At 41.6% G+C, this 22,891-nt stretch overlaps 1 protein-coding gene across 2 annotated transcripts in view; it reads left to right on the top strand.

Moving 5' to 3' along the window:
* The window catches only part of RNF182 (ring finger protein 182), a 61,092-nt gene extending 38,710 nt beyond the window's left edge, over positions 1 to 22,382 (top strand). For both annotated transcript variants that reach the window (XM_047733792.1, XM_047733791.1), the window contains exon 2: positions 20,925 to 22,382. In XM_047733792.1, the coding sequence (XP_047589748.1) occupies positions 21,135 to 21,878 (744 nt within the window). In that variant the 5' untranslated portion in view covers positions 20,925 to 21,134 and the 3' untranslated portion in view covers positions 21,879 to 22,382. The remainder of the gene's footprint in view (positions 1 to 20,924) is intronic.
* The last annotated feature ends 509 nt before the right edge of the window (positions 22,383 to 22,891 follow it).

The raw sequence follows: 22,891 nt of genomic DNA, 5'->3' as shown, positions 1-22,891 counted from the left end.
ATTTATTCATTCTTCAGTTGTTGGACATTTGGGCTCTCTCCATAGTTTGGCTCTAGTTAATAATGCTGTTGTAAACATTGGGATGTATGTATCCCTTAGAATTAATGTTTTTGTATTCTTTGGGTAAGTACCTAGTAGTGCAATTGCTGGATTGTAGGGTGGTCCTATTTTTTTTTTTTTTAAAGATTTTATTTATTTGAGAGAGCAAGCGCCACAAGTAGGCAGAACGGGGGAGTGTAGTGGGTGGGGCACGCTCGCTTCAGGAACGCACTGGGCATGGGTCTTATCTGTGTGCGCCCGCGGGCTGCAGAGGGCGGTGGAAGGGACCTGCCTCACTGGTGCTTATTGTCCCACAAGGCAGTGGCAAGTCACTACAGTTTTCAGTTTTATTAGGTAAGGAAAATGTTGAATGTTTTTTTAAACTCAGAAATCAGATTCTTTTGTGCAGTTTGGCATATTTTGATCTAGGTTAATACACTTGTCTTTAGCAGGGTGCAGTCACGGTTGTGGGGCCAGATCGACATTTAAAAGTTCAGAATGCAACATTACTTCATTATCCTATGATGTGAAATTTGATTTAATACCATATCTTTTCTCATTAGTGCCAAGTGGGGAAAAAACGGACATATCTGAAGAGCTCAAGTTTTGGCACATACCGAGAAACTCTCTCCTGACTTATCATCCATATTTCACTTAGCTTAGTTAGCCCTGAGAAGTTCTTCCTTGCTTCTTTTCTCCATTACTTTACTCTTCACATTCCTCGTCTGTGTTTCCTCTCTACCCTGGCCAGACTTTCACCCCACACCCATCGTTGTCTGTCTTCTTCTTCGAAGTTTATGGTTATGTGTGGTCTCCTCTCAGCGTTTGTCCCACTGGCAGCCTTGCTGCTTGGACACTTCCCTTCACCCTTTCTTTCCTTGGATTTACATACGACGGTTTTTCCCGCTCATCTTCTTTATGATTCTTTTTCTCTCTTTTCTTTTCCTAATCTGTTAACGATATCCTAGATCTTGTTCCAAATCCTCAGCATTTCTCTCTAAGTTACTCAGACTTCCTTGGGAAGGTCATGGTTTGTCAGTCTTATTGTCATGATTTCAGTTACTCCCCACGTGCAGATGACTGTTAGAACTCTGGGTCTCGTTCTGAGCTCTCATGTTTCTATTTCTGTATTTATTGTGAAGATGTTTCAACTTTGACTTTTTCTAACAAATAAAAATAAGATCCAAGGGAAGAGAGCACATTAAGTTCTCGAGACATCTTTTAAGTGCATGTGTGTCACTCACAGAGCCCCTGGCTGCTGGTTCTCAGTGAAAAGATTTTGAAGATGGGTTTATTTTAATTGTTTTTTCATTTATACTTTAGTTAGTTAACATGCAGTGCAATATTGGTTTCTGGAGTAGAATTCAGTGATTCATCACTTGCATACAACACCCAGTGCTCATCTAATAAGTGCCCGCTTTAATCCCCGTCACCCGGCTAGCCCAGCCCCCACCCACATCCCTTCATCAACCCTCAGTTTGTTCTCTATTGTTAAGAGTCTCTGGTGGTTTATTGCCCTCTCTTCTTCCCCCCACCCCTTCCCATATATTCATCTGTTTCCCTTAGATTCCACATATGAGTGAGATCCTCTGGTATTTGTCTTTCTCTGATTGGCTTATTTCACTTAACGAAATACACTCTAACTCCATCCACATCAATGCAAATGGCAAGATTTCATTCTTTTTGATGGCTGAGTAATATTCCAATGTGTGTGTGTGTGTGTGTGTGTGTGTGTGTGTGTGTACACACCACATCTTATTTATTCATTCATCAGTTGATGGACATTTGGGCTCTCTCCATAGTTTGGCTCTAGTTGATAATGCTGCTGTAAACATTGGGATGTATGTATTCCTTAGAATTAATATTTTTGTATTCTTTGGGTAAGTACCTAGTAGTGCAATTGCTGGATTGTAGGGTGGTCCTATTTTTTTTTTTTTTTTAAGATTTTATTTATTTGAGAGAAAGAGCACCCACAAGCAGGCAGAGGGAGAAGGAGAAGCAGGCTCCCTGCTGAGCAGAGAGCCCGATGAAGGGCTCCATCCCAGCACCCTGGGATCATGACCTCAGCCGAAGGCAGATGCTTAACGACTGACCCACCCAGGCGCCCCTTCACACTGTACTCTTGTTGTTAATAGCTCTTTATTTTAATCTTCCACTACATCCTGTCTGCTTTGGCCCAATCTCTGCTGGCTGTCCTTTGCTTTCCTCTATGACATTACTTCAGTATTTAACATATCTTGTCCCGCTACATGCTTCCTTCCTTTCCACGAAGATTTTCCAGACTCATTGTGACCACCCTCAGGGACACCAGCAGCTGAGTTATATTTTTCTCTCGACCATAAAATTAAGAAGAATTTGTTTTTTTTCATGACTTAAAATCTTCCATAAGCCAATTATTTTCTGGGCTGATAAGAAAGGAGTGGTGCTCTTCTGGGTTTGCCTTCTGAGAACATGAGTGTTTAATATGGCTGTCACACAACACAGTCTCCTAACCTTAATGTGTAATAAATATAAAGCTGTCTTCCCTAACAGTGTGCTTCTTTTCCTGTATAACTATCACTTTTGTCTCATCAAAAAAAACATTGCAGCTTTTCACTGTATCCTAATCTTCACCATCAAGTGTACGTCAATCAGTAATGCGTTAGGTAGCCGTGTAGTGGAGTGACATGTTCATTAAGATTGAGTCTGAAAGGCCTATTGAGAAATGCCATTCAGGTTGAATATGTGCAATAAAATCTAACTACAGTTCCTTTTCTCCTTGCCAGTCTTGAATTAAGACATAAAGTAAATGTGGTAGGATTTAGAAAGTGATTTTCCCCCCTTATAAACCTTTTTGCCCATTGTTAATTGAAGCATTTCATTAATTGGATTGTTCTCATTTTGCTGAGTCAGGGCACAGTTGGATTTTGGTGACTGTAAATATATTCCCTTTCAGGAGGTATTTTAAACATTTTTATTAAAGCTGGGGAAGAGATGATATATTCTTTAGAATGATGGGAAGTGAGCAAAACACTTTGGGGAGAGACAGAAAGGAAAAATATTTTGTCACTTTTTATTTTAGAGTAGTGTAAAGTAGAAATAACATCTTTCTAGCTTTTTTGTGTCTATAATAATTTTGAGAAAGCTGTATTTAGATACAGTAGTGATGACTGTTTTGCTAAGTATATAAGCATACATTTAGAGAAGATTATAAAGTCTTTTTTTAAAAAAAGATTTTATTTATTTATTTGACAGATAGAGATCACAATTAGGCAGAGAGGCAGGCAGAGAGAGAGGAGGAAGCAGGCTCCCCGCTGAGCAGGGAGCCCGATGCGGGGCTCGATCCCAGGACCCCGAGATCATGACCTGAGCCGAGGGCAGAAGCTTCAACCCACTGAGCCACCCAGGTGCCCCAAGATTATAAAGTCTTAAAGACAACATATACCTTCTCAGGTTGATGTCTGGACATTTACAGAGAAATAATCCTAAAGGAATTGCATTCTGTAAATTGTATTAGTGCATATCTTTGAGCCTGCACCTGCAGCTGACAGGACAAATATGTATGATAATTATGAATTTTCAGTGATGAAAATAAAGGAATTCATTCATTCGCTTAACATATATTAAAGCCTTCCCAGATGCTATGATTTATGACTATTTTGACATACATCTTTTATAGTTAAAGTTTTTTTTGGAAGTTCAGCTGATCAGATTCAGTATTTCTTTATGGACATGATGAGTATTAGATTTATAATTTAGAAATCTAGATTAAAAATGTATAGTGTTCAAGAATGTCAAGAACAGTGCTGACTTTGGCACACCCTCCCAGGGTGTGGTGCACTATCACAGATGGATGGAGGGTGGAGGCATCTTGGAGATCTTTCAATATATTTATTTATTTGGCAAGTAGTTACTCTGCGCTGGCTTCCCATAGCTGCTTGTACTGTAGTGGTAAACAACGGATCAAAGGCTCTCGTATTCTTAGAAATTACATTCCAGTAGTGGAGATTGAGGGCAGACAAACAAACTAATTAGTTAAATTGGGCTTGTGGAAGGTTGTTGAAGAAAGAAAAAGGCGCTATAATAGAAAATAAATGGTAAGGAATTAGGGAGGAGCTCCTTGAAGACTTTATACTGAAGTTGAGATCTGTAAGAGAGGATGAGCTCAGCAAGGACAATTCCCACCAAGGACATAGCCTCAAGCAGAAAAGAGCTTGGACTATTCAAGGTACTTAACCAAGGCCTGTGTGACAGGAGTGCAGTGGGGACAGTGGTTCAAGGTGGGACTGGACAGAAGGCAGGGGTCACACTGTAGTGCCTTGCTGTTTTGAGTTTGGATTTTAATCTATATTTAAGGTAAACCTATTGAATAGGAAATAGATATAATCTAATTTATATTGATTTTTTTAAGATTATATTTATTTATTTGATAGACAGAATACAAACAGGCTGAGCAGCAGGCAGAGGGAGAGGAGAAGCAGGTTCCCTGTAGAACAAGGAGCCCAGTGTGGAGCTTGATCCCAGGACCCTGGGATCATGACCTGACCCTAAGGCAGCTGCCTAACCGACTGAGCCACCCAGGTGCCCAATCTAATTTATATTTTTAGAAGCTCACTTTTGGCTATTGCAAGGAAAACCATTTGTAGTGGTTTAGAGCTCCGAAGTGGGAAGATTAATTAGGAGGCAGTTTTATAGTGGACAAGGTCGGATGGAGGTGGGAGATTAGAGGCACACATTGGAAGCAGAACTGACTTGCTAATGGACTGGATGTGAGGATGAGACACAGCGTAGAATCAAAGATGACTCCTAATTAGAGTTATTTTTGGCTGAAAAACTGAGAGAATGGTGGTGCCATTTGTTATGATGGGAAAACTGTGTTGGGTGGGAGTTAGAGATGAAAACTAAGACTGGTCTTAGACTTAGGTTACATTTGAAATATATTTTTTAAAGATATATTTATTTATTTTAGAGGGAGAGAAAGAGTGCGAAAGTGGGGGGTGGGCAGAGCAAGAGAGAGAAAGTCCAGCAGACTCCATGCTGAATGTGGAGCCCCACGTGGGGCTCGACCTAATGATCCTGAGATCGGGAGACCTGGCCTGAAATCAATTGTCCAATGCTTAACTGACTATGCTCGCCAAGTGCCCCAAATTTGAAATATTTATAAGAATACAAGTGGTGGTTTTCAGCAGGCAGTCTGGAACTCAGAAGAAAGGTATGAGCTGCGGATGTAAAACTGGGGGCGTTGTCAGATGGTATTTAAAGGTGTTGGAGTAGATGAGACAAGCCAAGGGAAAGATTGCAAACAGAGAGGAACAGTGGCTCCAGGCCAAGTGCTAGGATGCTCCAGCATTTCCAGATTTGACGGAAGAGGAACTGGCAGAGAACATTGAGAAAGAGCGGTCAGGAAGGGAGCTGGAACAGTGCTGCATCCCTGAAGCAATGAGAAGAGAGGGTTCCAGGAGGAAAGGGGTGGTCTTTGGGTAGACAGCTCTTGAGAGGTGAAACCAGGTGAGGGCAGAGAAGGATCCATTTACCTTTATAATCAGCGTCTGCTTTCAGAAATCTCATCTTACTTGTCTTTGCATCCCCTACCTCTGGCATCTAGCCTGACACAAAATAGGCATTAGGCGAATTCTTGTTGAATGATTAAATGAAAGAGATAGTGACAAAAGAGAGCTGGATCACGAGTCTGTCAAAAATTACATCCAACTGTCACTCCTTTGAGTGCGTTTCCACAGCAGTTGGTACAGCTTTTCTATCAAGTACTAACACACTGATAAAAACATAACAAAAGTCTTTGATACTCAGAATGGTTTCAGGAGTATAACTATATTATTTTTTTGACAAGTAGATACCTGAAGAAAGGTAGTTACATTGCTTTGGAAGAAGAGGGGACATTTGCGTAAGATTGTGTGTGTGTGTGTGTGATATTAGTTTCATTTGCTGGAATTGATGTCACTATGATTAAGTTATTTCCACTTAAGTTTGAAATTGTAGAAATAGTACAAAGGACCTATATTAGTTTCTTTAGACATTTTATTCTTTCTTGATATGGTTAGAGAGTTTTATTAAGGCTTGGGCAATGGAAATTTTGGAGGAAGTCATTAATAGCAAAGAGATCTGTTTAATGGGGAAGGATTCAGTCACTTTTAATAATGTAATTTGCAGCCTGTATTCCTAAAAACCCTTGATCTTCTTAAATCCTATCTTTGCCCCTTCCAAGTAAAGAGGAAGGTACAATGCCTCATGTAGATAGAATAAATTAAAAAAAAAAGATGAATTTCTTTATCAATTCATTAGGTAGTGGAGGATATTATGAATTGCACAATTTCAAAAGATTATGCTTTACTTGCATTGTGCTCTATCTAGAGACAGAAAATCTGTGTACCTTTTTGTACTGTGTTCAAGGTGGGTTCTCATCCAAAATTAATAGTCTGGAATTCTATACCATTAATTTGGCTGTGTTCTAGTAGATTATGATTCTGTATCAAATTAAATTGCTTGGTCTTGGAGGAGGGGTAAAATAAGAGTTTTAGTCTTTGAGGGAAGTTTCTAGAATTCTGGGTATGCCGCTAAACAACCATTAAGGGTTATTGGTGTTGCTGGTTACATTCATTTAGAGTCAGCTGTTGATCCTTTAAGAATGAGTGCTTGCTGTCTGTCGAGCCTGTTCTCTTAGGGTTTTCTAAGTTACAGCCTCTTATTGGAACAAGAAAGATTGTTTTTTTTTTTTTTAAAGATTTTATTTATTTATTTGACAGAGAGAAATCACAAGTAGGCAGAGAGGCAGGCAGAGAAAGAGGAGGAAGCAGGCTCCCTGCTGAGCAGAAAGCCCGACGTGGGGCTCGAACCCAGGACCTGGGATCATGACCTGAGCCGAAGGCAGCGGCTTAACCCACTGAGCCACCCAGGCGCCCCAAGAAAGATTGTTTTTAATGAAAAGGCATAATGGCAAAAACCTGAACTCTGAGACTATTATGCTATAATAAGAAAGTTCAAATATTGCTAATGTTTCCCAAGGGAGAATTATAACAGGCTGAGACCAAGATATTGATGATTCCTATTTACTAATGGTAATGAGAGTTTTTCAGACTTTAACTGGAAGCCAAGTTACAAATCTCTAGATGAAAAAATTAAACTTTCTTTCTTTCTTTTTTTTTTTTTTTAAGATTTTTTTATTTGAGAGAGAGGGAAAGAGCACAAGCAGGGGGAGCAGGAGAGGGAGAAGCAGACTCCCCACTGAGCAGGGAGCCCAACATGGGATTCAGTCCCAGGATCCTAGGATCATGACCTGAGCTGAAGGCAGACGCTTAACTGACTGAGTCACCCAGGCACCCCTAAACTGATCTTTCTTGAGGGTAGATGCCACATGTATGGTTTTAGCTTAATTTAAGATTCAAGTACCACAGACACTAAGATTTGTTTTTGTGAATGAGAGATTTGGCATTAGAGCGATGGCAAGGGTGTGTCATTTGTCAATAGCTGAGCTTAAAAACCAGTGTTTTGGGGGTGCCTGGCTGGCTCAGTCCTTTAGTCCAACTTAGTCCAACTCCTGATTTTGGCTCAGGTCATGATCTCAGGGTCCTGGGATTGAGACCTGTGTCAGGCTCTGCACTCTTTGGGGAATCTGCTTGTTTCCATCTCTCGGTCTTTCTCTCTCTCTCTAAAGTAAATAAATACCAAAACCAATGTTCTCCCTTAATCATTCACAAAGAAGAATGGTGTTCTAGTGCCCAAATCTTTCCTATATGTTGGGGGATAGAATTATTAGTCAAAGAATTTAGGCTGTCATAAAAAACAATGCTCATGAAATGACAATGTTCAAAGAGTGAGGCTCCTTTTCCAAAAGAAGAAATTAAAGGCAGAAGCAAACTGTTAGCACCAACTCTAAAAACAGAAACCATACATCATGGAAATGATGATACCTTAGTCTGTATCTTTTTTTTGTTTGTTTGTTTGTTGTTAGAGAGCCCTTTAAAATATCTTGCCTCATTATGTAGAAAGCAATGTTAATACTGTTTATTTTCCAGGATGGGAGGAGGACACAGGAAGTGAGAGTTGAAACTTGGCAGTTGTGGCCGTTTCAGTACAGGGGAGAAAATAAAACCTGTCCTGTTGGTGCCAAACTAAAATGCTCCATGGACTCTGGGAGCACGATTCACGCGAAATGAAACCTGTGGGGGAAAAACTTTGAAGAAGCTAAACTCACCCTGAGACACAGGAAATTGACTTGTACAGACAACAGAGTGATACGTGGCATAGAGCCCTGGATAGGCAAAAAATAGGATCACCGTGACGGCTTGTCTTTTGAGCTTCCTTTGTCCTGACTTATGGAATCTTGGAGAAAACGCTCACCATCTATGGGCCTTTACACATCTATTAAATGGGAATTATAATTGCCCTTCACTGTTAGGAAGGTTATGCATATTTCTAAAATTTTTGAATGCGGGGCTCCATCCCAGGACCATGGGATCATGACCCGAGCCTAAGGCAGAGGCTTTAACCCACTGAGCCACCCAGGCGCCCCAGTCTGATACTTCTTAATGGTAGGTAAGTTGTTCTCTGCCTGGAAGCTTTTAAGATTTTGCTTTCTCTTCATAAGAATAAAAGCACTTTCCAGTATCTACAGAGATGTCTTTTTTCATAAATCTTGGCTGGAACCTGATGAGCCACTTGAATTTATAGACTCAAGTCCTGATTTTTAAGCTCAGAAAATTTGTTTCTTATATTTATTTAATTACTGCCTTTCCTCCATCCGTTTCTTTTCCTCCTTCAGGCTTTCCTGTTACTCACTTATTCTATTTCCTAGATCCCTTTTCTCTTGTGATTTCCATCTTTTTGTATTTTTGTTCTGTGCTTTCAGATTCTTTCTCTTGACTGACCAGGCTACTAATCAAGTCTCAGGAATGATCATCACCTCCTTTAATTCATGTACTGGAACATCTGATTGAGAAATCATGCATTTCAGCTCTAGGAAGTCTTTCTCTGCTACATTGAAATCTTCTGTGCCCTTACTGCTCTTTGTCTGGTTGTCCTCGGTCTCCAGCTGCTGCCCTGTCGCATTAACCGTGTGTTCTACCTGTTCTCATGGACTGTCCTCTTGTTGGCTGTGGTGCCATTACTGGCGCCATTACTTCTCTTTGTCCTATTGCTGGGGCTCAGGTCTGATTGCCGGAGGACACATGTGGCTGCGCTTCTGTAAGCTGTGGGAGCACAGTGGTCTCCATTTCTGTACAGCAACTCCTGTAACACTACGACAGAAGACAGGCACCAGGGCCCTGCCAAGGCACCAGGCAGGAGGACCTCATGCCCCAGAGTCTCCTCACACTCTCCCAGCCTCCCAGACAGGAGGCCTCGGCCCAAGTGTTCGCTTTCTCCTTGGTCTCTTCTGGGACACACACACACACACACACACACAGTCACATGCAAACAATGGAGTGAGAGAGATTTTCAATCTTCCTCCCAGGTGTCCCTCCACCTCTGTAGATCAAGTTCTTTATCATCTCCCAGGCATTCTGATCCTCCCCCAGGACTCATCAGATGCCGGTCTTTATTGCCAGCCCAGCCCAGTCCAGGAAGAAAGCCCCCACCTGTTCCCTTTCACCCTCAACTTCCACACAGCTCAAGGCTTCACCTGCCCTGCCTGGGTGCTCAGCTTGCTCCAAGAGTGGTCTGGGTCTGGAGAGGCAGAGTAGAACTGAGAATGGCAGGATAGTGAGCCCTTTTACCTTGCTATCTCTCCAGATTCCTCGATCAACTGTAATTCCTGGATTTCCTTTTCAAATACTTACCCAGTTGGGAAATGTGGGAATTTGTGATACAAGCTTAACTGGGGGAAACATGGCAGTCAGTCCTCATGTTCAGTGACTACTATGTAAAGATACCACCAAACTGATATTTATCTCTAAGTTCATAACTATTTTTGAAATTCAGTTTTTAAAAAACTTCTCCCTTCTGCATATTCTTTCATCTTCTTTCTTCCAGAGCAAACTGTCTTATCCCAAGAACACATAAACTTGACACCCGAGAGTATCACAGTCCTTTTACTTCTTCCTTGGCTATCTTGCCTAAATAATACCTCCCCAGTTCTACTTTTTATTTCAGAGTTGTATTAGCACACACCAGTTATGTCAAAAAGCCACTAGATAAGAATTGTACATATTTTTCTATTTCAAATATACATATATATTTTTTAAAACTTAAGACTGTTTGTGGTCTTTGCTGTTTGGGTCTTAGGCTATTTTGGGTCTTCTTCCCCAGCTTTTATGACATAGCACTTCCATTTCAATATTAAATTTATTAGCAGACCATTGTACCTAACTATCCTTTGCCTTTCCCCCATCATGTGTAGTAGACTGTTTGTACACAAATAGGGTTATAATAATTCTCCACAGCCCTTTGCAATGTGACTTTTCCCTCATCCCATCAACAGGTGGAGGCATCTGCTTCCCCCTCCCCCCTCCACAACTGAAATCTAGGCTGGCCTTGTGACTTGCTTTGACTAACAAAATGAAGTTGAGTGACTTTGTGAGAATTCTGAACCCTGGCCTTGGGTTGCCTTGTGGCCTCTGCTCCTGCCCTCTTGGAACCCTGGGATGGTGAGATGAGGTGAGATGAAAAACCCAGACAAAAGCCGGCACCAGCACCTACATCAGTCATGTGAATGAGACCATCATCGAGCAGTCAGCTTCTGTTGAACTACGAGGGATTATAGCCATTTGAATGATTGCCCCCAAGACAGATCAGCCAAGGAATCATCCCTACTGAACCCAGCAGAATATTTTGATCCACAGAATCATGAGCAAGTAAAATGGCTGTTATATTAAGCCACTATGTTTTGAAGTGGTTTGCTTTACAATAATAGATGACTAACATGGCATGCACAACTTTCCCTTTCTGACCTAATTCAAAACCAATCTCTGTCCAAAGAAATTATTTTCCTCATTTATCATGGCCGTCACTCCTACCTAGAAGATTTACTTTCTTACATACTCTGAAGCTGCCTAACCCTGCAGCTCAGGCAATTTTTGTCTGGGCTAGAAAATTCTTGGTCCAAGTACAGTTCTTGTACTTTTTCTATATATAAACTTTTATAATTTTTATTATCATAGTTTCTGGTAATTAGGAGATGTGCTGCAGAAGAGAGCGCGTAGTTTCTATTGAAAGAATCTCCCGGGGCGCCTGCGTGGCTCAGTGGGTTAAGCCTTTGCCTTCTGCTCAGGTCATGATCTTGGGGTCCTCAGATCAAGCCCCATGTTGGGCTCTCTGCTTGGCAGGGAGCTGCTTCCCCCACCCCCCTGCCTCTCTGCCTACTTGTGTTCTCTCTCTGTCAAATAAATAAATAAAATCTTAAAAAAAAAAAGTGTCAGACAAGCCCCAGATTTCTCATGGATGACACAGCGTACTAGAGATGGCAGCATAACTTCTGTGGACCATGGGGACAAAAAGTCAGCCGCCTGAAAGCCACAGACACACCCAAGCTGCCGTGTCCCTGTCAGGGTAAGAGAAATTTGCTTCTCTGTTAGAATCAGAGATGCCCTCACCCATTTTCTAACCAAAATACTCAAGAAAGAGTATCAAACAAAAAGCACCCAAACCAGAAGTTCATCATAAACACCTCAAGGTGAGGGGAGATAATAGCAGAGGAAATTTTTCTAAATTAATCAGTTAACTCAAGTGGGAAGGAAAGAATAGGTTCAAATGTAACAGTCTTGATATTAAATGAAAATGAGGTGAATTTTCCCCATAAAACATTTGATACTGTTAGACTGAGTTAATAAGCAAAACCCAGTTATCTGGTGTTTATAAAAAACACATGAAACAAAGTGATAGAAGAAGGCCAACATAAAAGGATGGACAAAGGTCCCAGGGAAAGACAAAGAGAAGAACTAGCAATATAAGGGTTAGACAGGTAGTATTTAAGTTAAAGCCATAAATAGGATAAGACATTACATAATACTTGTTAAAAGTCACAGTGTATGAGGGAGGTAAATAGACCTGTGTATATGGAATAACATAGCCACAAAATCTATAAAGTGAGAGTATTAGAAATGTAAATAGTTATGGTGAGATACTTTAAGAAACATCTCTTCTCAACCTGTATTAACCTTGTATAGAACTCTAAGATGGATAAACAACAAATAAAAATGGATTCAGTGGCTGTGTGACAATTTACATCCCTTCAATACAGAATATTCATTTTCTGTAAAGAAGATGTGAAATATATATATAATGGAATACTATGCAGCCATCAAAAGAAATGGAATCTTGCCATTTGCGACAACGTGGAGGAAACTAGAGGGTATTACGCTGAGCAAAATAAGTCAATCAGAGAAAGATAATTATCATATGATCTCCCTGATATGAGGAACTTGAGAGGGAACGTTGGGAGTTTGGGGGTAGGGAAAGAATAAATGAAATAAGATGGGATTGGGAGGGAGACAAATCATAAGAGACTCTTAATCTCACAAAAACAAACTGAGGGTTGCCAGGGGAAGGAGGGTAGGGAGAGGGTGGTTGGGTTATGGACTTTGGGGAAGGTATGTGCTATGGTGAGTGCTGTGAAGTGTGTAAACCTGGCTTTTCACAGACCTGTTCCCTAGGGGCTAATAATACATTATATGTTAATTTAAAAAAAAAAAAGTGAGAGCAGTACTGCACGTGGTGGTGGACCATCGAGGTTTGAAGGATTATGAGTCTCTTAATGACCTTCTGGTCCATTGCCTCTACTTTCCCAGATCTAACTGATCTTTTGCCTCTGGATTGTCATATGATACAACAGGTGGGTTAGGAGTCTCGTTTGTTACTGTAGCTCAGGCTGTATGCAGACCAAGTTCATGGACTAAAGTCAGCTTAATCTAATAGTAAGAAAATCACGCTAGCTTTTTTTTGTATTAGTATTTTCTTGGTATATCCTTTTCCAGCCTCTTATATCAAACTTCGCAGCATTTTATCATATTTTGGGCGTGTCTCTTATGAAGAACATATAATTAGATCTTTTACCCCTTCACATCTGAGAATCTTTGGCGAGTTTAGTCCATTAACTTTTATTGTGATTGTTGATTAAAAAAAAAAAGAATATTCGTTTTCTGATCACTTACAAAACTTGATCATATGCTTGACCACAAAGAAGAGGAAATTCAAAGCAAATTCAAAGGAAAAGGGATTTTTATAGATCTTATTCTCTGATCATAATCCAGTAATATTAGAAATAAATAATAGGAGGTAGTAAAAAGAACCTTTACATTTGGAAACTTAAAAACATTCTTTACAACCCTAGCATCAAAGGAGAAAACAGAAGTCAATTTACAAGATATCTAGAAATCAATCAAAGGAACACAATTTGGGGCGCCTGGGTGGCTCAGTGGGTTAGGCCGCTGCCTTTGGCTCAGGTCATGATCCCAGGTCCTGGGTTCGAGCCCCACGTCGGGCTTTCTGCTCGGCGGGGAGCCTGCTTCCTCCTCTCTCTCTGCCTGCCTCTCTGCCTACTTGTGATTTCTCTCTGTCAAATAAATAAATAAAATCTTTAAAAAAAAAAAAAAAGGAACACAATTTATTGCAAAAGCCATGGAATACAGTGAAAGGCGTAGCTAGTGGAAATTTTTCAGCTTTTAGATGTTTTCATTACTTAAGAATAAAAGTGTACCCTTATTATGAAGTGAGAAAAAAGAATGACAAAACTAACATAAATTAGAATGAGGGAATAGTAAAGATAAAAGCCAAAGTTAATAAAAAAATAATGTAAAGGACAAGTATAGACAATAGTTCCTTGAAAATACAAAATAGATACAAAGATTTACTTGTTTGATTAGGAGATAAAGAGTCAAAAATTTATGAAACCAGAAACGGGAATAAACACGTAATCAGAGAGGCAGGAACGAATCAAAAAGGATGGCAGAGATAACTGTATTCAACGCTATGGCAACGAACTTGAAGAACCAGAAGAAATGGGTTATTTCCTTGCCAAAGATAAATGTCCAAATTTGGAAGAAAATAAAATTAGGATTGTATCTTATACCGTATATAAAGCTGAAAACAAGTCAAAAAGCAAGACAAACTTCGCAAGAAAATAACCGCATGTATAATATTAGGAGCAGTATTAAGTTCGGAGACCTAGAAGCTACGACAGAGGATAAACATATGGCCGTCCAAAGAGTAAGATATTCTGCATTTCAAAAGATATTAAGTAAGGCCAGTAAATGGTAAAATTTGAGGAAGTGTTTGCAATACGGAGGATAGAGTTTAATATGTCTTGTGACAAAGAATGTTTACAAGTTGACCAGGAAAGCCCAGAAATCCAATAGAAAAATAAGCCAAAAAATAGGAAGGTGTAGTTCAGAGAGGACAAATGCACACACACACACACACACGCAAACACACACACGCTACTAATAAATAATGATATTTATGAGGACGTTTGCATATTTATGAAATCTGAATATGTATATCCACACACAAATGAAATTTTAAAATTACATTTATTCAATTTTATAATTTATAATTTGTGTACCACTAAGGAAGAACCTCGATCTAAAAACATTAATTCTCAAATCAGATACAGCATGGTAACTGTCCAGGGCTCCTTGGATTATAAGTAAGTAGTAGAAATCCAACCAAAAACTTAGCAGAAGTGAAAAAGGGAATTTATTAGATGCCGGGAGCCTTCTCACAGGTCCAGGGCAGCAGTCATCAGCTGTCTGTCTGCCTGTATCTCTGCTTTCTGCTTTCCTGTATCTCTCATTTTATTTTTGGCTTGATTCTCTCTTATTCTCCCTCTTGACGGCCTGACAGTTCCTTGAAACATCTTCTTTTGGTCTGTGCTCCCTCCCTTCCCTGGCATGTTCCTTCTTCTCCTGGCTTCACATAACAAAGTCCTAGGGAAGAGCACTGACTCTGGTCTGAGTCACCTGCCCACCCTGACTAATCCCTGTGAGCAGGGAAGGGATGGAGTACTGTGATGAGTCAGGTCTGGGTCACAGAGTCACACCTTGAGAGAAGGGGGTACTGTGCTTGGTTGACAGTGCAAACACAATCACACTGAGTGAGTGGGGAACACTTCCCCAGAGACGTAGTGGCAGAAAGGGGAGCAGTTCTGTGTAAAGGAGAGAAAAAAGATCCTGGGTAGACAGGGACAATGGGTGCCCGCTGGAGGGCTTTGTTTCAAGTTTAAGCCAAGTTTGCGTCTTTAATATCAAATTACGTAGTAGAGGAAGTGCATTTGAATCAAGCAGTAGGTACCATGTATTTAGGGTAGGGAGAGTAAACATTTGTCCAATAACCCCAACACTTAAAATGGGTAAGTATTGACGTGTATTGTCTTACCCCAGATGTTTCACAAAATACCTGTTAAGTGATTAGGGAGGAATATCAGCTTCATGTATTTGAACATGTATTTTTCCAGAAAACAAAAACCTTTTTTTTTTTTATATCCCCAGCCTTATTGAAATGCAATTGACTTATAACATTGTGTAAGTTTAAGGTGTACAATGGGATTTGATCCCCAGATATGTTGTAAAATGTTTACCCCAGTAACCTTAGTTAACACGTTCATCATTGCAGATAATCGCACGTATTTATTTTTGAGGTGATTTTAGTGTGTTAGCTTCTTTCCCCTGTGCCTGCTGAGACACCCTTGTAGCCGCTGCTCTCGTCGAGGAACGCGTGCACCAGATGCACTCACCTTAGAGATTCCATCCATTTTAATACTGACTTACAGTAGTGCCTGGATATTTAGGTGATTAGTAAGTGACAGTTCTATTTTGTTAAAAAAAAAAATTAATGGAATTACAGACCAGAGAGGAAAAGATGGTAAGTTGATCCAGAAATTCGGGCTATAAAAAAATACTTAAAATATTTAACCAGAGATGTTTTTTCCATTTCCTCCCCTCCCATCCTCTTTTCTTCCCTCCCCTTCATAATCCTCCCCTCTCCTTCCCTTCCATTCATTCATTTATTTTTTAAAATTTATTATTTCTTTATTTTTTTTACTGTAATAGATAATACTTTTTTTAAAGATTTTTTAAAATTAACATATAGTGTATTATATGCTTTGGGGGTACAGGTCTGTGAATCATCAGTATCACCCAATTCACAGCCTCACCATTGCGCATACCCTCCCCAATGTCCATAACCCAGCCACCCTGTCCCTCCCAACCCACCCCCCAGCAACCCTCAGTTTGTTTCCTGAAATTAAGAGTCTCTTGTGCTTTGTCTCCCTGATCCCATCTTGTTTCATATTTTCCCTCCCTACCCCCAGCCCTGCCTCTCAGATTCCTCATATCATTGAGATCATATGATAATTGTCTTTCTCTGACTGACTTATTTCACTTAGCATAATATCCTCTAGTTCCATCCAGGTCATTGCAAATGGCAAGATTTTGGGTTTTTGATGGTTGCATAGTATTCCAGTGTGTATGTGTGCGTGTGTGTGTGTGTGTGTGTGTGTACATATCTCATTATCTTTATCCATTCATCGGTTGATGGACATCTAGGTTCTTTCCATAGTTTGGCTATTGTGGACATTGCTGCTATAAACATTCGGGTGCACATGTCCCTTTAGATCACTGCATTTGTATCTTTAGGATAAATACCCAGTAATGTGATTGCTGGGTTGTAGGGTAGCTCTATTTTCAACTTTTTGAGGAACCTCCATGCTGTTTTCCAGAGTGGCTGCACCAGCTTGCATTCCCACCAACAGTATAGGAGGGTTCCCCTTTCTCTGCATCCTTGCTGACACCTGTCGTTTCCTGACTTGTTAATTTTAGCCATTCTGACTGGTGTAAGGTGGTATCTCACTGTGGTTTTGATTTGTATTTCCATGATGCCCACTGATGTTGAGTACTTTTTCGTGTATCTGTTGGCCATTTGGATGTTGTCTTTACAGAAATGTCTGTTCGCGTCTTCTGCCCATTTCTTGATTGGATTAATTTGTTCTTTGGGTGTTGAGTTTGTTAAGTTCTTTATAGATTTTTGGATACTAGCCCTTAATCTGCTATGTCATTTGCAAATATCTTCTCCCATTCTGTCAGTTGTCTTTTGGTTTTGTTGACTGTTTCCTTTGCTGTGCAAAAGCTTTTGATCTTGATAAAGTCCCAATAGTTCATTGTTGCCTTTGTTTCCCTTGCCTTTGGCGATATTTCTCTAGGAAGAAGTTGCTGTGGCTGAGGTCGAAGAGGTTGCTGCCTGTGTTCTCCTCAAGGATTTTGATGGATTCCTGTCTCACATTGAGATCTTTCATCCATTTTGAGTCTATTTTTGTGTGTGGTGTAAGGAAATGGTCCAGTTTCATTTTTCTGCATGTGTCTGTCCAATTTTCCCAACAGCATTTGTTGAAGAGACTGTCTTTTTTCCATTGGACATTCTTTTCTGCTTTGTTGAAGATGAGTTGACCATAGAGTTGAGGGTCCATTTCTGGGCTCTCTATTCTGTTCCATTGATCTGTGTGTCTGTTTTTGTGCCAGTACCTTACTGTCTTGATGATGACAGCTTTGTAATAGAGCTTGAAGTCTAGAATTGTGATGCCGCCAACTTTGGTTTTCTTTTTCAACATTCCTCTGGCTACTCGGTGTCTTTTCTGGTTCCATATAAATTTTAGGATTATTTGTTCCATTTCTTTGAAAAAAGTTGATGGTATTTTGATAGGGATTGCATTAAATATGTAGGTTGCTTTAGGTAGCATAGACATTTTCACAATATTTATTCTTCCAATCCAGGAGCATGGAACATTTTTCCATTTCTTTGTGTCTTCCTTAATTTCTTTCATGAATACTTTAAAGTTTTCTGAGTACAGTTATAGATAACACTTAAAAAATGTCTTACCGTGGTAGATAACACAGAAAAATGTATTGCCCCATGGTGTATTCCAAACCCAACACTCCTGAGTACCACCTGTGTCAGGCAGCAGTGCGTTGTCAGTCTGTCAGCGGGTGCCCTCCCTGCACGCTTGCCCCACTCCCTCAAAGTCGGAAGTGATCCCGACTTTTCTGTTACTTACTTCTGGCTTTCCACCTTAGTTTCACCACCTAAACTCACATCTTGCACGGCTCAGTTTTGCCTGCTTTTTCAGCTTTCCGGAAGTGGAATTACGGAGCATGTGCTCCTTTGGGTCTTGCTTCATTGACTCTGCATCACAGATGTTGTCCACAGCTTTCTTCAGGAGTGAAGGCAGGGTGGGAACGCACAGCTCTTCGATAACTGACTCTGGCGACCCTGTGAAGTTACAGATTTTAGGTTATTAATCGAGTCCTTTGAGGAACCTTAAGAGTCCCAATGAGACAAATGAAGTATTTATTTTGTAAGAACCCTTGCAGTTGGTACCCTGCCTTCCTGAGAGGAATGATCACCGTAATGTCTTGTGCCATTCCAGGAAGAAATACTTGTGTTGGCTGCATTTCTAGGGATGCACCAGAGCTCAAGGTAGTCAGCCAGTCCTTCCCACCCAGAAGTGCCTCTCTCATAGGCAGGGCTTGAAGTATTTCAAGCTGGTGGAGTGGGTTTGCTGGAGTTAGTCTTAGAATTAAAGTAGTGTCTTTTTTTTTTTTTTTGAAGATTTATGTATTTATTGGAGAGAGAGTACGCACAAGTGTGCACATGTGCGGGGAGGGGCAGACGGAAAGAATTTTGAGCAGACGTCCTGCTGATCATGGAGCCCAACTCAGGGCTCAGTCCCACAACCCCAAGATCATGACTGGAGCTGAAATCAAGAGTTGGATGATTAACCGACTGAGCCACCAAGGAGCTCCTACGCATAAGAATTTTGTTGGTGTTTCTAGATGCATATTCTAGCTTTCTATGGGTCTGATATAATTTTGCTTATTTATCCTCACTCAGTATTTTACTGTCTCTTTTCCGGATGTCTCTGTGTATATGTTCATATACTTTTTCCTTTTTCACACACCTTCATGTACACCAGTACTTTTGATGGTAGTAGAGGCGATGGTGCTGTGATTTCTACCCTTGTCATCAGTTTCAGTACGCCTGGATTTGAGAAGGCTTTAAGGCTGAGTGGGTGGGTAGAGAGAGAAAAGAACAGAACATTCTGTTTGGATAGGTCTTTGGTCTGCACTTAGCGACCAGGAGGCCTGATGAGTGGGAGCTGTCCAGGAAGTGGATCTGCAGTAACCCGCCCAGCCCGTGGGCCCCCTCTGTGAAGGCGGCGAGGGCTGGGAACGGTGACAGGGATAGAGCACCTTCTTGGTCTGTGACTCCGCTCCTGGAGATAGATGTTCATGCCACAGGAGAGTAAGAAGCCAGTTTTGTAAGATTGTGGGCAAGACACAGTCACATTTTGTGACCATATGGGCACATGTTTCATGAACAGGATCAGGAATGAAGAAAACATTCAGGGCACATGAAAGGAAAAAGCACAGAAGAGTTGATGTCTGTGTCTGTGTATCCTTTTTGTGTGTGTCTAAGAGTGGATATATAGAAATTGGCTTATGATAACAGTTCTGAAATACATGCATTCATATATAATGAACTCTGGTTTTGTTTTTTTTTTTAAAGATTTTATTTATTTGACACAGAGAGGGACAGCACAAGTAGACAGAGTGATAGGTAGAGGGAGAGGGAGAAGCAGGCTCCCTGCTAAGCAGAGAGCCCAATTCAGGGCTTGATCCCAGGGTACTGGAATCATGACCTCAGCTGAAGGCAGATGCCCAACTGGCTGAGCCCCCAGGTGTCCCAATAAACTGTATTTTAAAAAACCCTATCTACATGTTTTGGTTGTCACTAGAGATTCTATTTATTGATTAACTTCCTTTTCCCAGCAGGAATGTCTTGCAACTGGTACCCATTATGCATTTTTGTATTATATGATGTCAATTAAAAAATTAGCTGAAGTCACAAAAAGGAAGGCAATATATATTCACAAGCCAGCTATTCATAATTTCATATATTTCAAGTTGAGCTGCCCACCGCCTCTGCCCCATTACGTAGAACAACCCACAGCAAAGTTGATCCCCGTGGGGTTCTACCTCTCTACCTGCTCTACCTCTCAGTTCTACCTACTCTACCTCTCAGCGCTGCCGTGACAGACTTCTGCTGCCGTGCTTGGGGGTATGCTCCGAAATTCGAATCCAATTTGATATTTTCCAAAGCAAAACACAACTTAAGACAAATCTGTTACCCAAAAAGTCACATATATCAAGGGCAAATGCAGATGGTGTGGTGATAGCCGCTACTGCTCCCCTCTTCGTTCATACTGATGACTGGAGACTGACCGTGCCCGTGGAATCACCCCTCAGTCTGGGCCAAAGCCAGTGACAGCACCTGAGGGCCAGCAGTGAGTGCTGTTGACTCTGTTATGCTTCCTGTTCACTACAGAGAGGGAGTTGACAGGAACTGGAGCAAGGGAACTGAGAGTGAGCCTCGCACGCCGCTGTTCTTCGTGCACATGGTGGGTGTGTTTACTTCTCTTGGTTGGGAGCTAGTCTTGGCTGTCAGGTGTCCTTTGCTTCATTCTTCTTTACGTGAATTTATCCTTCAGATTTTCCTTTTGTGTACTCCAAGATACTACTGAGGGCATTTAGATAACTGGTATTTATACTGTTGATAATCTGAATTAATCAGTCTGTATTGAATGGAATTTGACCACAAGTGTATCTGTTTCTGATAGATGACCCGTTTTATTTTGGAAGAGGCCAGAATTTGTTACCAGTCTCAGACAGTCTCTGTATCTAGTCATACTCCTGGTGCTCTAGAATGCGTTTACACCAGTAGGAATCTTAATTCCTTCTTTACTGTCCTATTTGTGGATTGAGAAAGCTAAGCATGGAGACAGCACTTCCCTGTCCTGGGGCTCTAACCTTTAAACCTATTGCTTCTAACCACTTGGAGCTCAGAAAATTCCATGAAGCACATTTCAGTGAACTGTTGACTATATTAGAATCTCTTTTTTTCCTTTGCAGACCCTTCATGTGGCCTTTTAAAATATGTGTTTGAGACAGAGTGAATGTAGAAACTGAAAATGCCTGGAAGATTGCTGGTTTCTGTTACTACCTGTCCAGCCTTTTTGCATCAGCGCCTGATTTGGATGATGTGATCTTCCGAGGGACACCTTCCTTGAAGTTGTTATTCCGTGAGTTGCCTCTGGCGGGAGGTGGTAGACACGATTCAAGATGGCCAGTCAGCTGCCAGACGAGGCGGCAGAGGCTCAGGTCTCTGATGAGCTTGAGTGTAAGATCTGTTATAATCGGTACAATCTGAAGCAGAGGAAACCCAAAGTGCTGGAGTGTTGTCACAGGGTTTGTGCCAAATGCCTCTACAAGATCATCGACTTTGGGGACTCGCCGCAAGGTGTCATCGTCTGTCCTTTCTGCAGGTTTGAGACCTGCCTGCCAGATGATGAAGTCAGTAGCCTGCCCGATGACAACAACATCCTGGTAAACTTGACTTGTGGAGGCAAAGGCAAGAAGTGCCTGCCAGAAAACCCCACCGAGCTGCTGCTGACCCCCAAGAGGCTGGCGTCCCTGGTCAGTCCCTCTCACACTGCCTCCAACTGCCTGGTCATAACCATCATGGAGGTGCAGAGAGAGAGCTCCCCGTCTCTGAGCTCCACTCCCGTGGTAGAATTTTATAGGCCTGCGAGTTTCGACTCTGTTACCACTGTGTCGCACAACTGGACGGTGTGGAACTGTACGTCCCTGCTCTTTCAGACGTCTATCCGGGTGTTGGTTTGGCTGCTGGGCTTGCTCTACTTCAGCTCCTTGCCCTTAGGGATCTACTTACTGGTGTCTAAGAAAGTCACTCTTGGGGTCATCTTTGTCAGCCTCGTCCCTTCAAGCCTTGTCATTCTCATGGTGTATGGTTTTTGCCAGTGCGTTTGTCACGAATTTCTAGACTGTATGGCACCTTCTTCTTAATTAATATGCAGACTAAGAAATTTGACACACATTGCCATCTTTGAAGTTAGGTAATTTGTCATTTATTTATTTTATATTCTCAGTGATTAGTGTCCATGACATTAACAAAGCCACTGGCCCAATGTTTGTGGTCTGTTTTCCATCAAAAAGTTGACTCCGTTGGTTTTCCTCTATGCTGGACACAGAAAGTGCTCATTTCTACTTAGGTGTTAGCAAAGATGCAAGCATGTATAAGCTAAGCCTTCACAGAGCGCTTCTTGTGAGCCTGCCCACAAAAAGGGCAGGAGTTCACTCACCCCTGCTGGAAGGCGCCAGCGGGGAGGGGTGTTAGGCTGTAGGAGGGGTCTTTGCAGAAGGTTAGGGATGAACCAGTTCCTCTAATCCTCAATAATCTGTGATGGTGGGTGGACACAAGAAGAGAGCTTTCCAAGACACATCTACCTGAAAAGTGTGACCTGCCCCTCCCACACCCCCCTCCCACACTGCTCCTGCACCCCCTCCCATACACCCTCGAATCCCCTCCTGCACCCTTCTCTGCCCCCCACACAGCTTCCGCACCCCCATACTCCTTCATATCCCCTCCACCCTCCTCCTTGCTCCCCTCCCATACCCCCTCGTATCCCCTCCTGCACCCTCCTCCACGCACCCCCTCCCACACCTCCCCACACCCCTCGCCTGCACCCTGTTGTTGGCTCTCCCCAGAATCCTCTCCAGGAGCTCTCTTGCCAGTCAGTACACTGTCCATGGCTCCTTCCTTCTGCACATGGTTCTTCGCCAAAATGAAACTCGGCCTCGTGCCCTTGTGTAGTTTCAATTAAATACCCGTTTTGCCACATTTTTAAAGAGAATTAAACATATTGCAGAATTTGTATTTAAAGCAGACTCATGACTGAATATGGCCGCCTGTCTTTAAGACCCTTTCGTCCGTATTTGTTGTTTTCTCTCCTCCCTCATCTCCGAAATTCTCACAGAGCAGTTACAGTTCACGGACATCTTCATGTGGGTCCTGCCCT

The sequence above is a fragment of the Lutra lutra genome, chromosome 6 (assembly GCF_902655055.1).
Source record: "Lutra lutra chromosome 6, mLutLut1.2, whole genome shotgun sequence".
NCBI classification, from domain to species: Eukaryota; Metazoa; Chordata; class Mammalia; order Carnivora; family Mustelidae; genus Lutra; species Lutra lutra.
This window is presented reverse-complemented; position numbering and strand designations above follow the sequence as displayed.